The following is a 16,257-nucleotide window of genomic DNA, read 5'->3' as shown; positions in this document are numbered from 1 at the left end:
TCATCTCATTTGATTGAAATCTCAGGTTTTTCTAATGGAGGGGTCTTTATTTGTTTTTATCAGCCTGGAACAGTTAAGAAATTCACTTTTCCCAAGGAAAGAACTTATATCAGTTATGTTTAGTTTTTAAGGTTCATTGGTCCACCTTTAGGAATTTGAAGTACATCTGTATAGTAGAACTTTAATTCTGCTTGTTGATGGTGTTAATGTGTATGAGAGCCTTAGATTTAATGTTGAGTACTCAAGAGAGCAAGAGAGTGGACAAGAAGCGGATAGGCACAATTTATTTGAACATGCTGTCTTACATGTTTTCATGATGGCTGGGTAAGCTCTGTCTTTGCATTTTCTGGGAAAGTGTGCAAGTTTATAATAAGCACTGCTGTTTTTTTTTAAGTTAGTACTTTGAATTAGTCTGAAAGATAATTCTGGGTTTGGGGAATAATGAAGAGGTGGACAGGGAGTCATAATGTTGAAACTGGACATTCAGATCTTTATAGCATGATTTCCTTATTTTTCAAAGAGCAGAAGAATCCCATCGTTTCTCATGTTCTGGTTGGACTCCTTTCTTATTGTTTGCTGGAGTTTGAACTTCAGAGCTGTGGTGTCAACCCTGCTGTAATATCTCAGGGGAGTGCCTAGTGTGGGGCTGGTGCCATGGTTCACCCTCCAACCTTTCCTTCTTCACTTCAGCCTCCAGCTCTGAGCTTTCCAATCCCCAGAGTAGCAAATGTTGAAAGAAGTTGCACAGGTAAGTATGTGGTGGGGAAAGCTGGGGGAAAAATAGTGCTGTCATCAGTATTTTGAGGGTGGATGTTGGCCATTTTATCAATGAGTCATTTTGTTAGTTTAGAAATATGTTTGTTTTAATTTATTTTTCTCATAAAACTCAAATTATCAAATAAAAATACAGTGTTGAAGAAATAATTTTAATTCTTATTAGATGTGAAATAGGAAAAAACCTTAAACTCAATAAACTATTGATATTATAATGCAAAGGAAATTTCTTAAATTTTTTAAAACTTTATATTCTCCACAGTGTATATAGCAGGTCCAGAAGACCCATGTTCAAAAAAGAAGCTAAAGATAAAGTGGAGGAAGGCATAAGTCCATAGACTGTAATTTTGCTGTATGTAACTTGGTCTCAGAAGGAGGCAAGTTTTAGTTTTCTTCCACTAGCTTGAGATGTGCTGTTTTTTTCCTGAGGTATTAGGCAGGTAGATATGTTTTAATTTTTACAGGAATAGAAACTTTAAACATCTTTTTCTTTGAAGTCTTGACAGGAGGACTAGAAAATTTCTAGGTTTGAAGTTAACAAGAATAAGTATAGAAGCAGTGAAGGTACGATATCTGGTATATAATTCAGCAAGTATTTGTTGAACAAATGAATTAATTGGTCAGATCCTGTGTCCTGTGCACATGTGCGTGTGTGTGTGTGTGTGTGTGTGTGTGTGTGTGTGTGTGTGTGTGTGAGAGAGAGAGAGAGAAAGAGAGAGAGAGAGCGGGGTGGCGGGGGGGAGAGGAGAGAGAGAGATATGCCAGCACTCCTGGCATTTTCTCCTTTTCTGCTTTGCACATAAAACCATGATCTAAATATTACAGATTTAATTTTGTAGTGATGTATCTCTGGGTCTTCACTACCTGACTTCCTTTTGAGCCTCTTCTCAGAAAGCCTCCAAAACTTGTATCTTTAGTTCTCCTACATCTATCCCATATAATTTATATTCATCTGATTAATAGACTTTTGCACATACAAGACATTCACATTAAACTTCAAAAAAGCAGACTCTTTAAGATGGCCCATAGTTGCTAAATTTCTTCAGAGAAAGTATTTTAGGCTTAAAAAGAGTTTGGGGCTTTAGTGTATTTGGCATTTCAGGTCTCAAAAACAGGTCTTGAAAATACAGACTTCCCAGCAATTTATCTCCCCTTTTTTCATGAGGTTTTTAAGATTACTGGGAGCTCTATACAAACACATCTCCCTCAGCAAAGTAGATCCCATTTTTTTTCAATATGTATTTATATTCCCTTCCTATTTCCCTCTTTATTAGACCCATCTTTGCCCACCCTCTTTTAAGGATTTGTTTAAAATATTCTCATTAGAATATTTTCTGTCTTTATGCAAGACGGTTTGTTTTGTATTCTAAATATAGAGATTTTCTACTGTTATATGTCCTTCCATTTCTGTTTTATAGTTTTACATCCTAACATTTAAGGATAAAGTGCTACTTTAATTTTAGGCTCCATTGTGTGAGTTCTCGACTCTAACTTCTTACCGAAGAGGTACTAATTTATTTTGGTTCTTTAGTTTGGTTTATGTGTACTTTTTTCTTGTGGATTAGCACTTTTCGAATAATTAGAATTTTGGTTTTAGGATGATGCACTTACCTTTTAAAGCTTATTCATTGATAATTCAAATGTGAATCTATCTAAAGCATATTGGTGCAGCACATTTTAAGATTCTAAAAAACCACAAAATCTGTTTGTTCTTGTTGAAACATGGGGAACATATTCTCCCTAGATCAGAGTCAAACTTGTGGAGGCATTTGTAGCATTTTGGTAACACCCTCTAGAGAATTTGTAGACTTTGGGGGTGCATATTATGGGATAATGTACATGGCTTTTGGGAATATTATCTGAATACAGCAGCTTCAGACACCAGATTTTGGTTTTTGGTTTTGGAAAGAGTGATGTGTTTTTCATTCTCCCTTCCCCCCACCAACACACACACACACACACACACACACACACACACACACACACACACACCCTCCCCCCCATCTTTCTCTTAGATATAGGCCATCTTGTTTTATTGGATGACCCCCCCCCCACCAAATACACAGAAATTTGCTAAATATTTCTGTAAACCTTGGAAAGGACTCTGCTAGGATATTTATCTACTCTCCAAAATAGTGATTGTGGAAATGTTTGTATAGGTCCCTAGTTTTCTGCTAAAGCCTGTTTCCAATCAGTCATAGATTTGTGTGTGTGTGTTTCTACATGTTAACTATCTTTGGTATTCATTAAGGCTTTTATTGCTTATTTATGGGCATTCTGCTTTGGCGAAAGCTATAAAATGAGTTGCTTTTATTTATTTCCATGCTATTGATTTGATGATTTGTAATTCTAAACTTTAAAATTTATCTTACTATTCACTTTTCTTAGATCCATCCTAAGCAGGTTTATGAACTTTTCCTTATACATATATCATGTTAAAAATATGAAAACATAGTATTCTAGAACTAGGAAGACTTTAATTTGTTTCTGACATGAAGAGAGAGTTAATTCTTTCTGTAAAGATTTTCAGGTATTAATGTCTTTGTTCTTTGAGAAGCTAGAATTTTTTTGTGCAGTGTAAATGTCTTTTAATTAAGCCCCCCCTTTTTTTGTTTACTGTTTTTCAAGAATTAAATAAAGTTAGAATTATAATAGTTGTGAAGCAGGGTAAGCAGTTTAAAATCCTATCGCAAAAAATAATACTAAAACAAAAATAATCTTTGTTAACAAATATTTCCAGGTTGTAACAATATAATGTTTGATATACAAATATTCTGCTTCCATAGAATTTGGGCAGTCTTTGAGATTTTTAGCTGTCATGTTTTGCCTCTAAAGGGCAATTATAAAAACACTAGATTATCTTCAGGTATTAGGACTCCTCATCATCGGTTTCAGATGCTGATTGGCTAACCTTGATAAAAGGCTGATAAGTGTTAATGGCATTTGGCTGTGATTTTTATTAAGTTTCTGCCTATTTTATAGACAAGAACTTGTGCATATTTGTACATTGTTTGTTGACACTGAATGTAGAATTGGAAGAAAAATTAAGAATTCAAATTGTAAATTACTCAAATCCCCATTAGGAAAAGTGCCTGGGACGGGAACACTTTCCCCCCCTTCTCAGCTACTATATAACTTTCAGTTAGCACTTTTCATCTTGTATAATGCAAGCTGAGTACAAACTCTTGTAGCCTGGAGTGAAAATTTGGTACTCAGTGTGAAGCAGTGAATGAGACAATGATTTTGTCATGTAACACCTGTATCAACATGCTAGTAGTAAAACTCCTCCCCACATGAGAGAATCTACAATAAAAAGTTGCTACTAGGGATTGGTTTTTAACACAAGTTCTATATGTGTTGTACATGTGTAGTGCTATAATGTCTACATTAGAACCAACTGTTAAAACGAAATTAAGAGTTTAGTTGTAATTATCCTAATTCCTTGAAGGACAAAATTGTGTTCACTATACTTAAGTACCTAAAAATGTTAGTACTTTGGGAACATGGAAACCAAAGTACTAACTTACTTAGTACTTTGTAAAAAACCCATGGGAACTTGGATTTTTTTTTTTTTTTTTTTTTTTTTTTGGAGACACCTTTACTCCAGCCTCTGTCGCACAGGCTGGAATGAAGTGGCGTGATCTTGGCACATTGGAACCTCCACCTCTCAGGTTCAAGCGATTCTCCTGTCTCAGCCTCCAAGAAGGTCAGACCACAGATGTGTACCACCACACTCAGCTAATTTTTGTATTTAGTGGATGTGAGGTTTCTAAATTTGTGATTTAGTAGAGATGGGGTTTTGCCGTGTTGGCCAGGCTAGTCTCAAATTCCTGTCCTCAGGTGATCCACTCACCTTAGCCTCCCAAAGTGCTGGGATTACAGGCACAAGCTGCTGGCAGATAATAATTTTTTGTTGGTATAATAGTATTTATTTTAAGCATAACTTCATTCTCAATGCAACTTTCTGTAAAATACATGTGATTAGTCTCACAGAGACTGGCTTTTATTTCACATGTCTATAGTCAGTCCATTCTTGTTCTTGTGCTAAGGTGATCTTTTTGACACACATAAATATTCAAATTGTGGTATACCCTACTTACCATTGTTCACAACATAAGGACCTTCCTCCTCCAACTGGTTTTTATTTGCCCCTTACTGCTTTTTCCTTTACAAGTTCAAGAATAAAACACACATTATCAGTTGTATGTTTGAGAGTCAATGTATTATCATGGTTAAAAGGGGGAACTCTAGCAAATTATCTGGGTTCAAAACCCATCTCTGCATTTATCAGTTACATAACCTTTGGCAAGTTAACCTAATTTCTCTGGTCTTTATCTACAAAATAGGGATAGTTAATTGTTCTCGCTTTATAGCATTATCTTGATAATTATATAAATAAATTTTAAAGCATTTAGGATATTGCCTGGCACATAGTAAGTGACCAGTAATTTCTTATTTTATAGTTGTAGTTATGATCAAGTGTTTTCAGTGACTGTATAAACAAGAGTCCTAATTTAGTGTGAAAGTTTCAAAGAATGGAAGAAAGGGCATTTTAAGTAGCATGTCAGCATGTGCAACAGCCCTGACATGGAGAGCAAGTTGTGTTCTGAGTAACTGAAGGTGTGGCAAGAGTTTGGTGGTGTCAGGGGACTTAGGGAGAGAGGTCAGAGGTTACAAAAGGTCTTAAAAGCTTTATTGATTTGGGAGTGCTGTTGAGGAATTTTTATCAGCAAGTTCATGAAGATAAGAAATTTTTACTTTAAAAAGTAACTTTGATGTGGGAGAATAGAATTGAGGGGAAGAATTGATTAATAAAGAACCTGTTTGGAGGTTATTGGAGTGGCTTGTTTTAGTGTATTAGTCTGTTCTCATGCTGCTAATAAAGACATACCCAAGACTGGATAATTTATGAAGGAAAGAGGTTTAGTTGACTTACAGTTCCACATGGCTGGGGAGGACTCACAATCGTGGCAGAAGGCGAATGAGGAGCAAAGTCACATCTTTATTTATATATGTGTGTGTGTGTGTGTGTGTGTGTGTATATATATATATATATATATATATATATATATATATGATTATATATTCTTTATTGTGTTTTAGGTTTGGGGGTACATGTGAAGACATGCAGCATTGTTGCATAGGTACATACATGGCAATGTGATTTACTGCCTTCCTCCCCATCACCTATATCTGATGTTTCTCCCCATGTTATCCTTCCCCAACTCCCTGCCCCCTACCCCCGTCCTTCCCCTAGTTCCCCCCAAGAGACCCCAGTGTGTGATGCTCCCCTCCCTGTGTCCATGTGTTCTCATTGTTCAACACCCACCTATTAGTGAGAACATGCTGTGTTTGATTTTCTGTTCTTGTGTCATTTTGCTGAGAATAATGGTTTCCAGGTTCATCCATGTCCCTCCAAAGGACGTGAACTTACCGTTTTTTTATGGCTATGTAGTATTCCATGGTGTATATGTGCCACATTTTCCCTGTCCAGTGCCTATCATCGATGGGCATTTGGATTGGTTCCAAGTTTTTGCTGTTGTAAACAGTGCTGCAGTGAACATTCATGTGCATGTGTCCTTATAAAAGAAAGACCCAATTTATAATCCTTTGGATATATATACCCAGTAATGAGATTGCTGGGTCAAATGGAATTTCTATTTCTAGGTTCTTGAGGAATTGCCACACTGTCTTCCACAATGGTTGAACTAATTTACACTCCCACCAACAGTGTAAAAGTGTTCCTATTTCTCTACATCCTGTCCAGCGTCTGTTGTCTCCAGATTTTTTAATGATCGCCATTGTAACTGGCATGAGATGGTATCTCAGTGTAGTTTTGATTTGCATTTCTCTAATGACCAGTGATGATGAGCATTTTTTCATGTTTGTTGGCCTCATGTATATCTTCTTTTGTAAAGTGTCTGTTCATATCCTTTGCCCATTTTTGAATGGGCTTGTTTTTTTTCTTGTAAATCTGTTTTAGTTCTTTGTAGATTCTGAATATGAGCCCTTTGTCAGATGGGTAGATTGCAAAAAATTTTTCCTATTCTGTTGGTTGCCAGTTCACTCTAATGATTGTTTCCTTTGCTGTGCAGAAGCTTTGGAGTTGAATTAGATCCCATTTGTCTATTTTGGCTTTTGTTTCCAATGCCTTTGGTGTTTTAGTCATGAAGTCCTTGCCTGTGCCTATGTCCCGGATGGTTTTGCCTACGTTTTCTTCTAGGGTTTTTATGGTGTTTGGTCTTATTAAGTCTTTAATCCATCTGGAGTTAATTTTAGTGTAAAGTGTTAGGAAGAGGTCTAGTTTCTGCTTTCTGCACATGGCTAGCCAGTTTTCCCAACACCATTTATTAAACAGACAACCTTTCCCCATTGCTTGTTTTTGTGAGGTTTATCAAAGATCACATGGTTGCAGATGTGTGGTGTGGCCTCCAAGGCCTCTGTTCTGTTCCATTGGTCTATATCTCTGTTTTGGTACCAGTACCATGCTGTTTTGATTACTGTAGCCTTGTAGTATAGTCACATCTTATATCGTGGCAGGCAAGAGTGAGCATGTGCAGGGCAACTCCTCTGTATAAAACCATCAGATCTCGTGAGACTTATTCACTATCACAAGAATAGCACAGAAGAAACCTGCCCCCATGATTCAGTCACCTCCCCACAGATTCCCCCCATGACACATGGTGATTATATCAATTCAAGATGAGATTTGGGTGCAGACACAGAGCCAAACCATAATAGGAAATAACAGTAGAAATGGAAAGATATTAATGATGTAAATAATTTCAATAAATATATAGGATTGGTTTGATCAGCTTAAATTTTAACTGTTGAAGATCACAAAGGTTACAGACAACATTTTTCAGAGTTAAAGTGACATTTTTCAGAGATTACCATGAACAGTAACAACTGTGAATAGCCAAAATTAAGCAGAAACCTAAGATTTATGTTGGGTTCTAAGATAATTAGTGCTGCAAAATCATGTTGAGGTGATTATCTCAGGGATCTTGAGCTGTATCTCTATGGCTTTGTCTCTTATTTCATCGGTTCCCTAATGGCCTTTCATCTTGCCTGAGTCAGGGACCACTTGACCTGTCTTCTCTGAAGTTGTTGGTTAGATTGTCTGAAGTTTGAGGGTTTTTTTGTAAAGTTCTATGATTATTCTCATTTACTACATTTGGCTTTGAAATACTGTATTTGAATGTTGAGAATGTCATTCCTTAGGAATTTATAGCTAGTCCAAACTAAATAATGAAGGAGGAATATACTGAGAAAATTCAGCCAACATAAATGCCTCCATCGTGTCTTCCAGTTTAATTCTTTCTCTGTTATATTCCGAGGCCAGTTCTTTTTGGGGATTCGGTTTGGTAAAAAGGATTAGCTTACTTATCTCTGTTTTTATTTTATTTTATTTTATTTTAAAGACAGAGTCTCACGGTGTTGGCCAGCATAGAGTGCAGTCACAGGGTGATCTTGGCTCACTGCAACCTCCACCTCCTTTGGTTCAAACAATTCTCCCACCTCAGCCTCCTAAGTAGCTGGGATTATAGGTGCACACCACAATGCTTAGCTAATTTTTTTTTTTTTTTTTTTTTTTTTTAATTTTTAGTAGAGACAGGGCTTCACCATGTTGGCCAGGCTGGTCTTGAACTCCTGACCTCAAGTGATCTGCCTGCCTCAGCCTCCCAAAGTACTGGGATTATAGGTGTGAGCCACCATGCCTGACTTCTGTGTACTTTTTAGAATATGCTGCTTAGTTCTTATGAAATCTAAGGAAAGATTAAATGTCTTGATTAAATGTTTTAGGTCTGTATTCAAAAAAGGTTTAAGAAGCATTGCTTTTGCTACATACACATATTCTTTCTTGGTAAAATTTCAATTTGTGTTGCTTCTTGTTCTTAAAAAGTCTGATGTGAGGTGGTCATCATCAAAAAAGTGGTCACTTAACAAAGTAGATACAAGCCCTTGACTTGTTTGCTTAAGTAAACCTGACAAATTGTAAACACCAAAGGTTCTAATGATGTATATCTAATGTAAGATGAAGTCTGATTCAATTTTAAACTATAGCCGTATGTCACTTAAAAATGGGAGTACATTCTGTGAAATGTATCAGGCAATTTTGTTTTATGAACCACACGGACCTTACTTACACAAACCTGGATGATATAGCCTCTTGCTCCCAGGCAGCAAACCTGTGCAGCATATTACTATATGAATTCTGTAGGCAGTTGTAACACATTGGTGTTTGCGTGTCTAAACATACCTAAATACAGAAAGGGTTAAGTAAAAATAAGATATAAAATGCTTTTTTAAAAAAGCTTACACCTATATATGGCATTTATCATAAGTGGTGCTTACGAAACTGGAAGTTGTTCTGGGTAATTCAGTGAGTAAGTGGTATGTGAATGTGAAGGCCTAGGGCATTACAATATACTACTGTGTGGTCATCGGAAGCACTGTACACTTAGGCTAAACTAAATTTATTTAAAAATTTTCATTCTCGAATAATCTTGCTTACTGTAACATTTTTACTTTATAACATTTTAAATTTTTTGAAATCTTTTAGACTCTTAACATTTGACTTAAACATGTGCAGCTGTACAAAATATTTTCTTCCTTTATATTCATACTCAGCTTTTTTGTTTGAAAATTTTTATTTTTTTTACTTTTTAAATGGTTTTGTTTTGTTAAAAACTAAGATACACACTCATATATTTGCTTAGGTCTATCAAGACATCACTAGACAATAGGAATTTTTCAGCTTGTTTATAATCTTATGGGACCACAGTTGTATATATGGTCCATCATTGACTAAAATGTCATTATGCAGCACATGACTGTTGTTTTTAGAAATTTTTGTTTAGCAGATTGACTTTTTAGCATACGTTATAACTAGTAATTTCAATGTATTATTGACATATCCTCTTTGAAATTTACAGAAATTGATTTTTATATACCCTAACTTCTCTTCCAGGAGAAAGATGTATATAGTTTAACCCTGTCGTGTCATCCATCCGTCCATCCACTCATACTAGTTCTTCCTCAGAGTATATCTTTTATCCAACTACTTCTCACCACCTGACTATTAGGCCGTCATTATCTATCCCTGGCCTCCTAATGCATTTTCCTGCTTCCAATTTTATACCCTCGTTAGCCCATTCCTCATGGAGTAGCTAGGACATTTTTTTAAAAATATGCCAAATTAAGTTACTCTTAAGCTTCCCCTAAATCCTCTCTTGGTTTCCCAGCTAACAATAAAATCCAGATTCTCTCAGGCTTGCAAGGTACTATATAGTCTAGCTCCAAGTCTCTCTGATACCAGTTTCTACCCTTCACCACTAAGTTGATGCTGCTTGAGCCACACTAGTGAGGAACTTACTGACCTTCTGAACTGAATGCTTTTCCTTCAGGCATTTGCCTCATTAGTTACTTCTCTGCTTGTTTTCATCCCAGTTTTACGCTCCCTGATTATTTTAAAATACTTCTACCCTGTTCTGTCATTCCGTGTAGAATAAAGGATAGGCACTTTAAAATTAAGTAAATCTAGCTTTATGAAAACCTTGTGTTGTCTTTTTATCTTGTGATTTTTGTCATGGATTAGAATTCTTTATCTCATCCCAGCACCCATCTCTGGATGGGAACTTCCATTCGTGGGGGAGAGTAAAACACTCATTTCTCTCTTCCTCTCTCCTTCCCTCCCCTCCCCACTCTGTTTTTGTGGAGGTGTTGTTTTTTAATTATTTCCTGAAGTCATGTAAGAATAATTAGTATTGTCATTGATACGTAATTCTGTGTTGAAGCACACAAAACAAATGAAGTGTGGCATGTTTTCTTACACACACACACACAGAGAGAGAGAGAGAGAGAGGGGGGAGAGAGACTTTCGAGACAATCTGGTATTGACGGACGGAAAGGGAACGTTTCTTTATTTTCTTTTGCCTGGAACATTTTATATGTTAAATTTTGCCTTCAAACCAAACCTTTTTACAAGGTAGTAAGCGTGAAAGTTTTAATTCTATACAATTAGAATTCTAGGAGTCTGTAATTGGTCTTGATGATAAGTGTTACACAAACATTGTAAAAGAAGAGTTTACTTTGTATCCATTTGAGCTTATTTATATGTATAAAATTTGATGAGAGATGCCTTGGTATTCACCTGAAACTTTATTGAATTATGTACTTTTATGCGTTTTTCATGTTTATTCTTAGAATTAGAGCTTAGTAGTGAAAGTTCTGTAAAGATAATTAAATGTATCTTTAACTTTCACGAAAAAACCTTCTAAAATCTTAGGTGTGTTGAATCTTAATTTGCAAGCTATAAACTGATTTTTTGCCACTGTTTGCTTTTTGAAATTACTCACTAAAAAACATTATTTTCTCCCTAGTAGGGACTACTTAGGGAGCTGGTGGGTAGGCATGTGGGATCCTGAAATAGCCTTCAGAGTTTACAGAATAACATTCTGAGATTCGCCAGGAGTCTGCTTCCCAAAAAAGATTAAGTACCTATGTTCTAATAAATTATTAGACCCTTAAAAAATATCTTTGTAAATTTCACACCTCGAGTGATTGCTCACCCAAAACCATATAGCAAAGTAATAGTTAGGGTTTCTTTAGACTTTATTTATACCTGAGTGAATTGGTTTTTAGACCTCATTAAGAAAGTCAAATAGTTGTTTCTCAGGTATTTAACAGGGAACTTAAAATGTATAACAAAACTTAAACAGCGTGGGTGCTTTCAGCAGAGCTATACATAAAGCTTGGCCTTTGAAGTCTGCAACCTAGTTAACCATGTCTACTGATACATAATAGTGACTACAGCATTTTTTGAAATGAGACATGGAAATTGTTCACTTATTTACAATGGGAGAAAATATTCTTAGTCATAATGAATGTACAAGACAGATACCAAATTTGAGATGAGTTTTCTCCAAAAATGTACTTGTGAAAAGACATAGTCACCTTGTATTCATGTCTTTACAATCTCTCCTCTCTTACTGACATTTGCTTTGCTTTGATTTTCAAAGTACTGTTAAGAGAAAGGCACATTGACCGTAAATAACTTTAGTCAGTTAATAGTTTTGGTAATTTTATAGAGGTCGCATTTTTAAAATAATTACAAATAAAAATTAGAACAGATTTCAATAATTATGGTTGGCCATTCATACCCACGGGTTCTACATCTATGGGTCAACCAGCCACAGACTGAAAATATTTGGGGAAAAATAATGGATAGTTTTATCTGCAGTAAACATGTACAGACTGGTTTTTTTTTTTTTGTAATTGTTGTAATTATTTCCTGAACAATACAATGACTATTTATATAACATTTACATTGTATTAGATGTCATAAGTAATCTAAAGTATATGAAAGAATAGGTGTAGGTTATGTGCAAATAGTATATCATTTTACATGAGAAAATTGAGCATCCATGGATTTTTCTTTATCCACGAATGAGGGAAGGGGTGCTAGAACCATTTCACCACCAGATAACAAGGGACAACAGTTTATGTTGGTGGTGTGGACTCAAAATTGCTAGGATTGGATGTTGTAAAGACTGGAAAAACAAACGAATAAGTAGGTATCATTGAAATATAACTTTAAACCAGTACGATCAATGAAAAATTGTATTCCTCTTATATGAGTGGGTACTTGCTTGAGATAAAATTTTAGTTTGCCACTGTACACTGATTCAAAAAATGGTATATTTCAATAAACTTAGATTGTAAGGAAAGGTGAATGCTTGGGAAAACAGATAACTGAGAAAATAGGGTGATGACAAATACACAGATATGGAAGATACATGTGAATATTTTGAATAACTAAACCTAAACTTAATTTTTAAAAAATCTGTGTATGCGAAAATTATATTTGGGGTTGCCGTTTTTGAAGAGTAAGTGATACTTAGTTTTTTAAAAGGAAGTGGAATTATTAAGATAGGCTTTATGTCATTCTCCTACTTTTAGGGCCTGGAAATGAACATCTAACACTTTATTGTTATAATCAGATTTATAACTTTTATCACATGCCCCATTAGCCATTAGTTGATCAATTTCTGTATCTTAGCAGCGTTCCTTTCATGTTCTATTTTCCACATAGGAGTAAGGTAAAACTGAACATTTTCCAAAATAGTACTCTTGATAAAAGTAATATTTTTGTTTAGGTGACAAACAGCATGTTTGGTGCTTCAAGAAAGAAGTTTGTAGAGGGGGTCGACAGTGACTACCATGACGAAAACATGTACTACAGCCAGTCTTCTATGTTTCCACATCGGTCAGAAAAAGATGTAAGTTAATCAGTTACGTTGTATTTTTTCCTCAGCGTAACTCTGTGTCTGGGTTCCTGAAAAACAGCGTATCAAGTGCAGAATAGTCTGGTTGGGTGACTATGTTTTAGGCACAGTGCTAGTCCCTTGAAATATAAAGACTATGAACTTATATTCTAATGGGGAAAATAAATATCCCGTGATTTTCAAATTGGGGTACAGTAATACTTTGGTAGAAGTACTCAAAGACATGGAGTAAACATGGTATAACTTCTAGATCATTGATATTTTGTTTGTTCAATGTGGGAAATAACTTGTTTGATATTAAAACAAATGCAGATATAGAATAGAAAGCAGATTCATGCAGACTTGAAGATCTAATGGCAAACTGCAATAAAACTTTATGCTTACTGTGTCATCTAGCTGTAATTCCAGACCTCAGGTGTATTTCTCCTCTGTTCAGCCATAGGGATTCTGCAATAGGAAAAATTTGGAGGAACTGTATTCAGAATGTGTTGTATGATATAGATGTATGAATTTAATACTTTGGAAGGCTAATAGTTCAATAATTTCATTTGGGATAAAAGGATTTAGAATGCAGCCAAGTCGCAATTAGCAAATATATGAAGTATTTTCAAATGAATGTAATTATTAAAATTCTGTTACGCTACTTTTAATTATACACTATACACTGTAGTCACATCAGGTCTTTTCTTATACTTTTGTACATCTGCCCAACTTTTACCTTTCACATCTTTATAAACTTTCTATGCCTAATCTCCTTATGTATAAAGCAATCTACTCTAGCTACTAACCTAATGAGATTTTTACTGATGTTTGAAGCATTTATAAAGTTCTAAGATATGTAATAAATGCCCTCATTTTTCTTTGATCATTAGTAAATCACTTCCTTTGTCTCTGCAAAATTTCCCAAATTGGCTTAACCTACTAGGTTTTATTTAGGACTTTTGTTTTTCTGTTTTGATATTTTTCTTTTTTATTTTTATTTTGATGTTTTTGTGTCATTTTGGAAACAATCGATGGCATTGTTGGGCTTTTTTCAACTAATGTCTTTTGTGGCTTTGTTGAATTAGTGTGTAAATTAATAGCGTATGGAATAATGTCATGTAATATTCTGTTATCTTTCTGCCCTTTTAGCTATACGCCATGTAGTGTAACTTACAACTGAAATAGTCTTTACATAGGTTTCTATTTTAAGTGTTGACCTCGTAAATAAAGAATTTGGGATGTATTTTTGGTAGTATCACTGCCAAAACAAAAAAACTACAACTTTTGTATGTTGGTATAATTATATAATGAAAGTTAAGTTTGCTTGTAAAATGTTAATAAAATACTTATTACTAATGAAACGTATTCTAATTAGGAAGATAGGAAGTTCTCAGATTGAAATCTAAAATAAAATATATAAAGAGAATGAATGACAAAGAGATATATGTCTTCTCAAAAGTAGAAATACTATATGTCCAAACTTTAAAATCAGAATTAGTATATATACTTACATACTCACATGTGTTTGCCACCATTCTAATCTAGTTAGTTGCCACGAAAGTAACAGAATAGTTTGTGCCACAAAACATTTTTTTAAAAAACGTAATTAAGAACATCATGTGGCATAGGAATTAAGAACTTGGACTTCAGAGCAATACAAATGTCTGTTTGGATCCTGACTTTGCCTGTGAGCAAGAACTTTTCCAAGTTTCAGTTTCCTTTTTTGTAAAAAAGGGGAGTAATAACATATTAGCTCCCTCATAAATTGGCTGCTGTTGCTCTTTTTTAAGATTACAAAATAGCACAGGGAAATCATACAAATTTTTGAAAATACACTTGAAGAGAAGAAGAAAAATTACCTATAATGCTATCAATTGGAAATAATTTATTGCTAAAATTCTAATTTTATGCTTTAAATATTTTAAATGAACAATACATGGGTTTTAAAATCTACAGTGTCATACAGGCATATTTTCCATCAAAAAGTTTTTACCAGTTTTTACTCTGATCACCACTCTCCATGCCAATAAGAATACCAGCAATTGTCTTTAAGTCTTTGCTAACAGACAAGCTTACTGTTTTCATGTTAATATAGTATAACATTGTTAACTTCACGCACACATACGCAATGTGATGTGTCTTTTCCACATAGTTGTTGGTCATTTGTATTTCTTCTTTTGTGTGCCTTTCTTGTGCCTTTTGATATCTTAAGTCTTCTTTGCATTCTCCGTATATTGAGGATAATAACCTCTTGTCATTCGTTACAAATATTTACCCAGTTTTTATCTTGAATTTAATTCATGGTATTTGTAGTATACATATATTTATCATTTTTATTAAATGTGATCCATCAGTCTTACTTTTAAATGGCTTCTGTTTTTGAGGTCATACTTAGGAAGGCATTTCTCAATTACTTTCTTATAGTATTTTTATGTTGTGTTCTTCACCTATAATTTATGTCCATGGGAAATGTGTTTTGGTTTGACCTGTGAATGGTAGAGTTCCAAATACTTTTTTTCTTCAAGGTTATCCAGTTGCCCCAACACCGTTTATACTTTAAATGATGGGTCAGAAAACTGTCCCTTAAAGAACCAGATAGTAACTGTTTTACGCTTTGTTGACCAAGAAGCAAAATCAAGGATATACATAAAACCAAAACCTATTATGTGTAATAGGGCTTTATATAACCATCTGTAATGTAAAATCTGTTCTTAGTTTATGTACCTTACAAAAACAGGCAGTGTGTTGGATTTGTTCTGCAGGCAATAATTTGCCCACCCCTGGGTTAGAGCATTCATTTATGGCTAATTAAAATATCCCTTTATTATACGTACTGGTGTCTCATACATTCTGGGGCCTATTTCTGAACTCTTGTTCTGCTTACTGAACTGGTTCTGTGTCAGAACTACAACGTAATTGAATTGCAGTAGCTTTGTAGACCATTTTAATATCTTGGGTGAGACTCTTCCACATCCTTTTTAAAAAAAAAACAAAAAAACGGGTTTTGATTGTTGCACATTAATATCAATATAGGTGGTTTTTCAGAAGGATATCTCTCTCTTTAATCTTCTTCTTTATGCCTTTTAATAGGTTGGGTTTTGCAGTTGCCATTTTCATTGCATTTTTCAGATTGGTTTTTACTGATGTATGGAATACTTTGTGTATTTATTTTTATAATAAACTGCCACGTAAAACTCTTGTATTAGTTTTT

General features: G+C 34.7%; 1 protein-coding gene across 5 annotated transcripts in view; it reads left to right on the top strand.

The window, feature by feature from the left end:
- The window catches only part of CNOT2 (CCR4-NOT transcription complex subunit 2), a 108,037-nt gene that overhangs the window by 50,255 nt on the left and 41,525 nt on the right, over positions 1-16,257 (top strand). For 2 of the 5 annotated variants that reach the window (XM_003927792.4, XM_074402557.1), the window contains exon 3: positions 12,936-13,058. The exons of 1 other annotated variant lie outside the window; for it this stretch is intronic. In XM_003927792.4, the coding sequence (XP_003927841.1) occupies positions 12,936-13,058 (123 nt within the window). Of the gene's footprint in view, positions 1-690; positions 749-12,935; positions 13,059-16,257 lie in introns of those variants that run through there. 2 more of the 5 variants (XM_074402558.1, XM_039471861.2) reach the window with 2 other exon arrangements.

Source organism: Saimiri boliviensis, chromosome 7 (genome assembly GCF_048565385.1).
Source record: "Saimiri boliviensis isolate mSaiBol1 chromosome 7, mSaiBol1.pri, whole genome shotgun sequence".
In the NCBI taxonomy this organism is placed as follows: Eukaryota; Metazoa; Chordata; class Mammalia; order Primates; family Cebidae; genus Saimiri; species Saimiri boliviensis.
The sequence above is the reverse complement of the archived record's forward strand: the minus strand, read 5'-3'. Positions and strand labels throughout refer to the sequence as shown.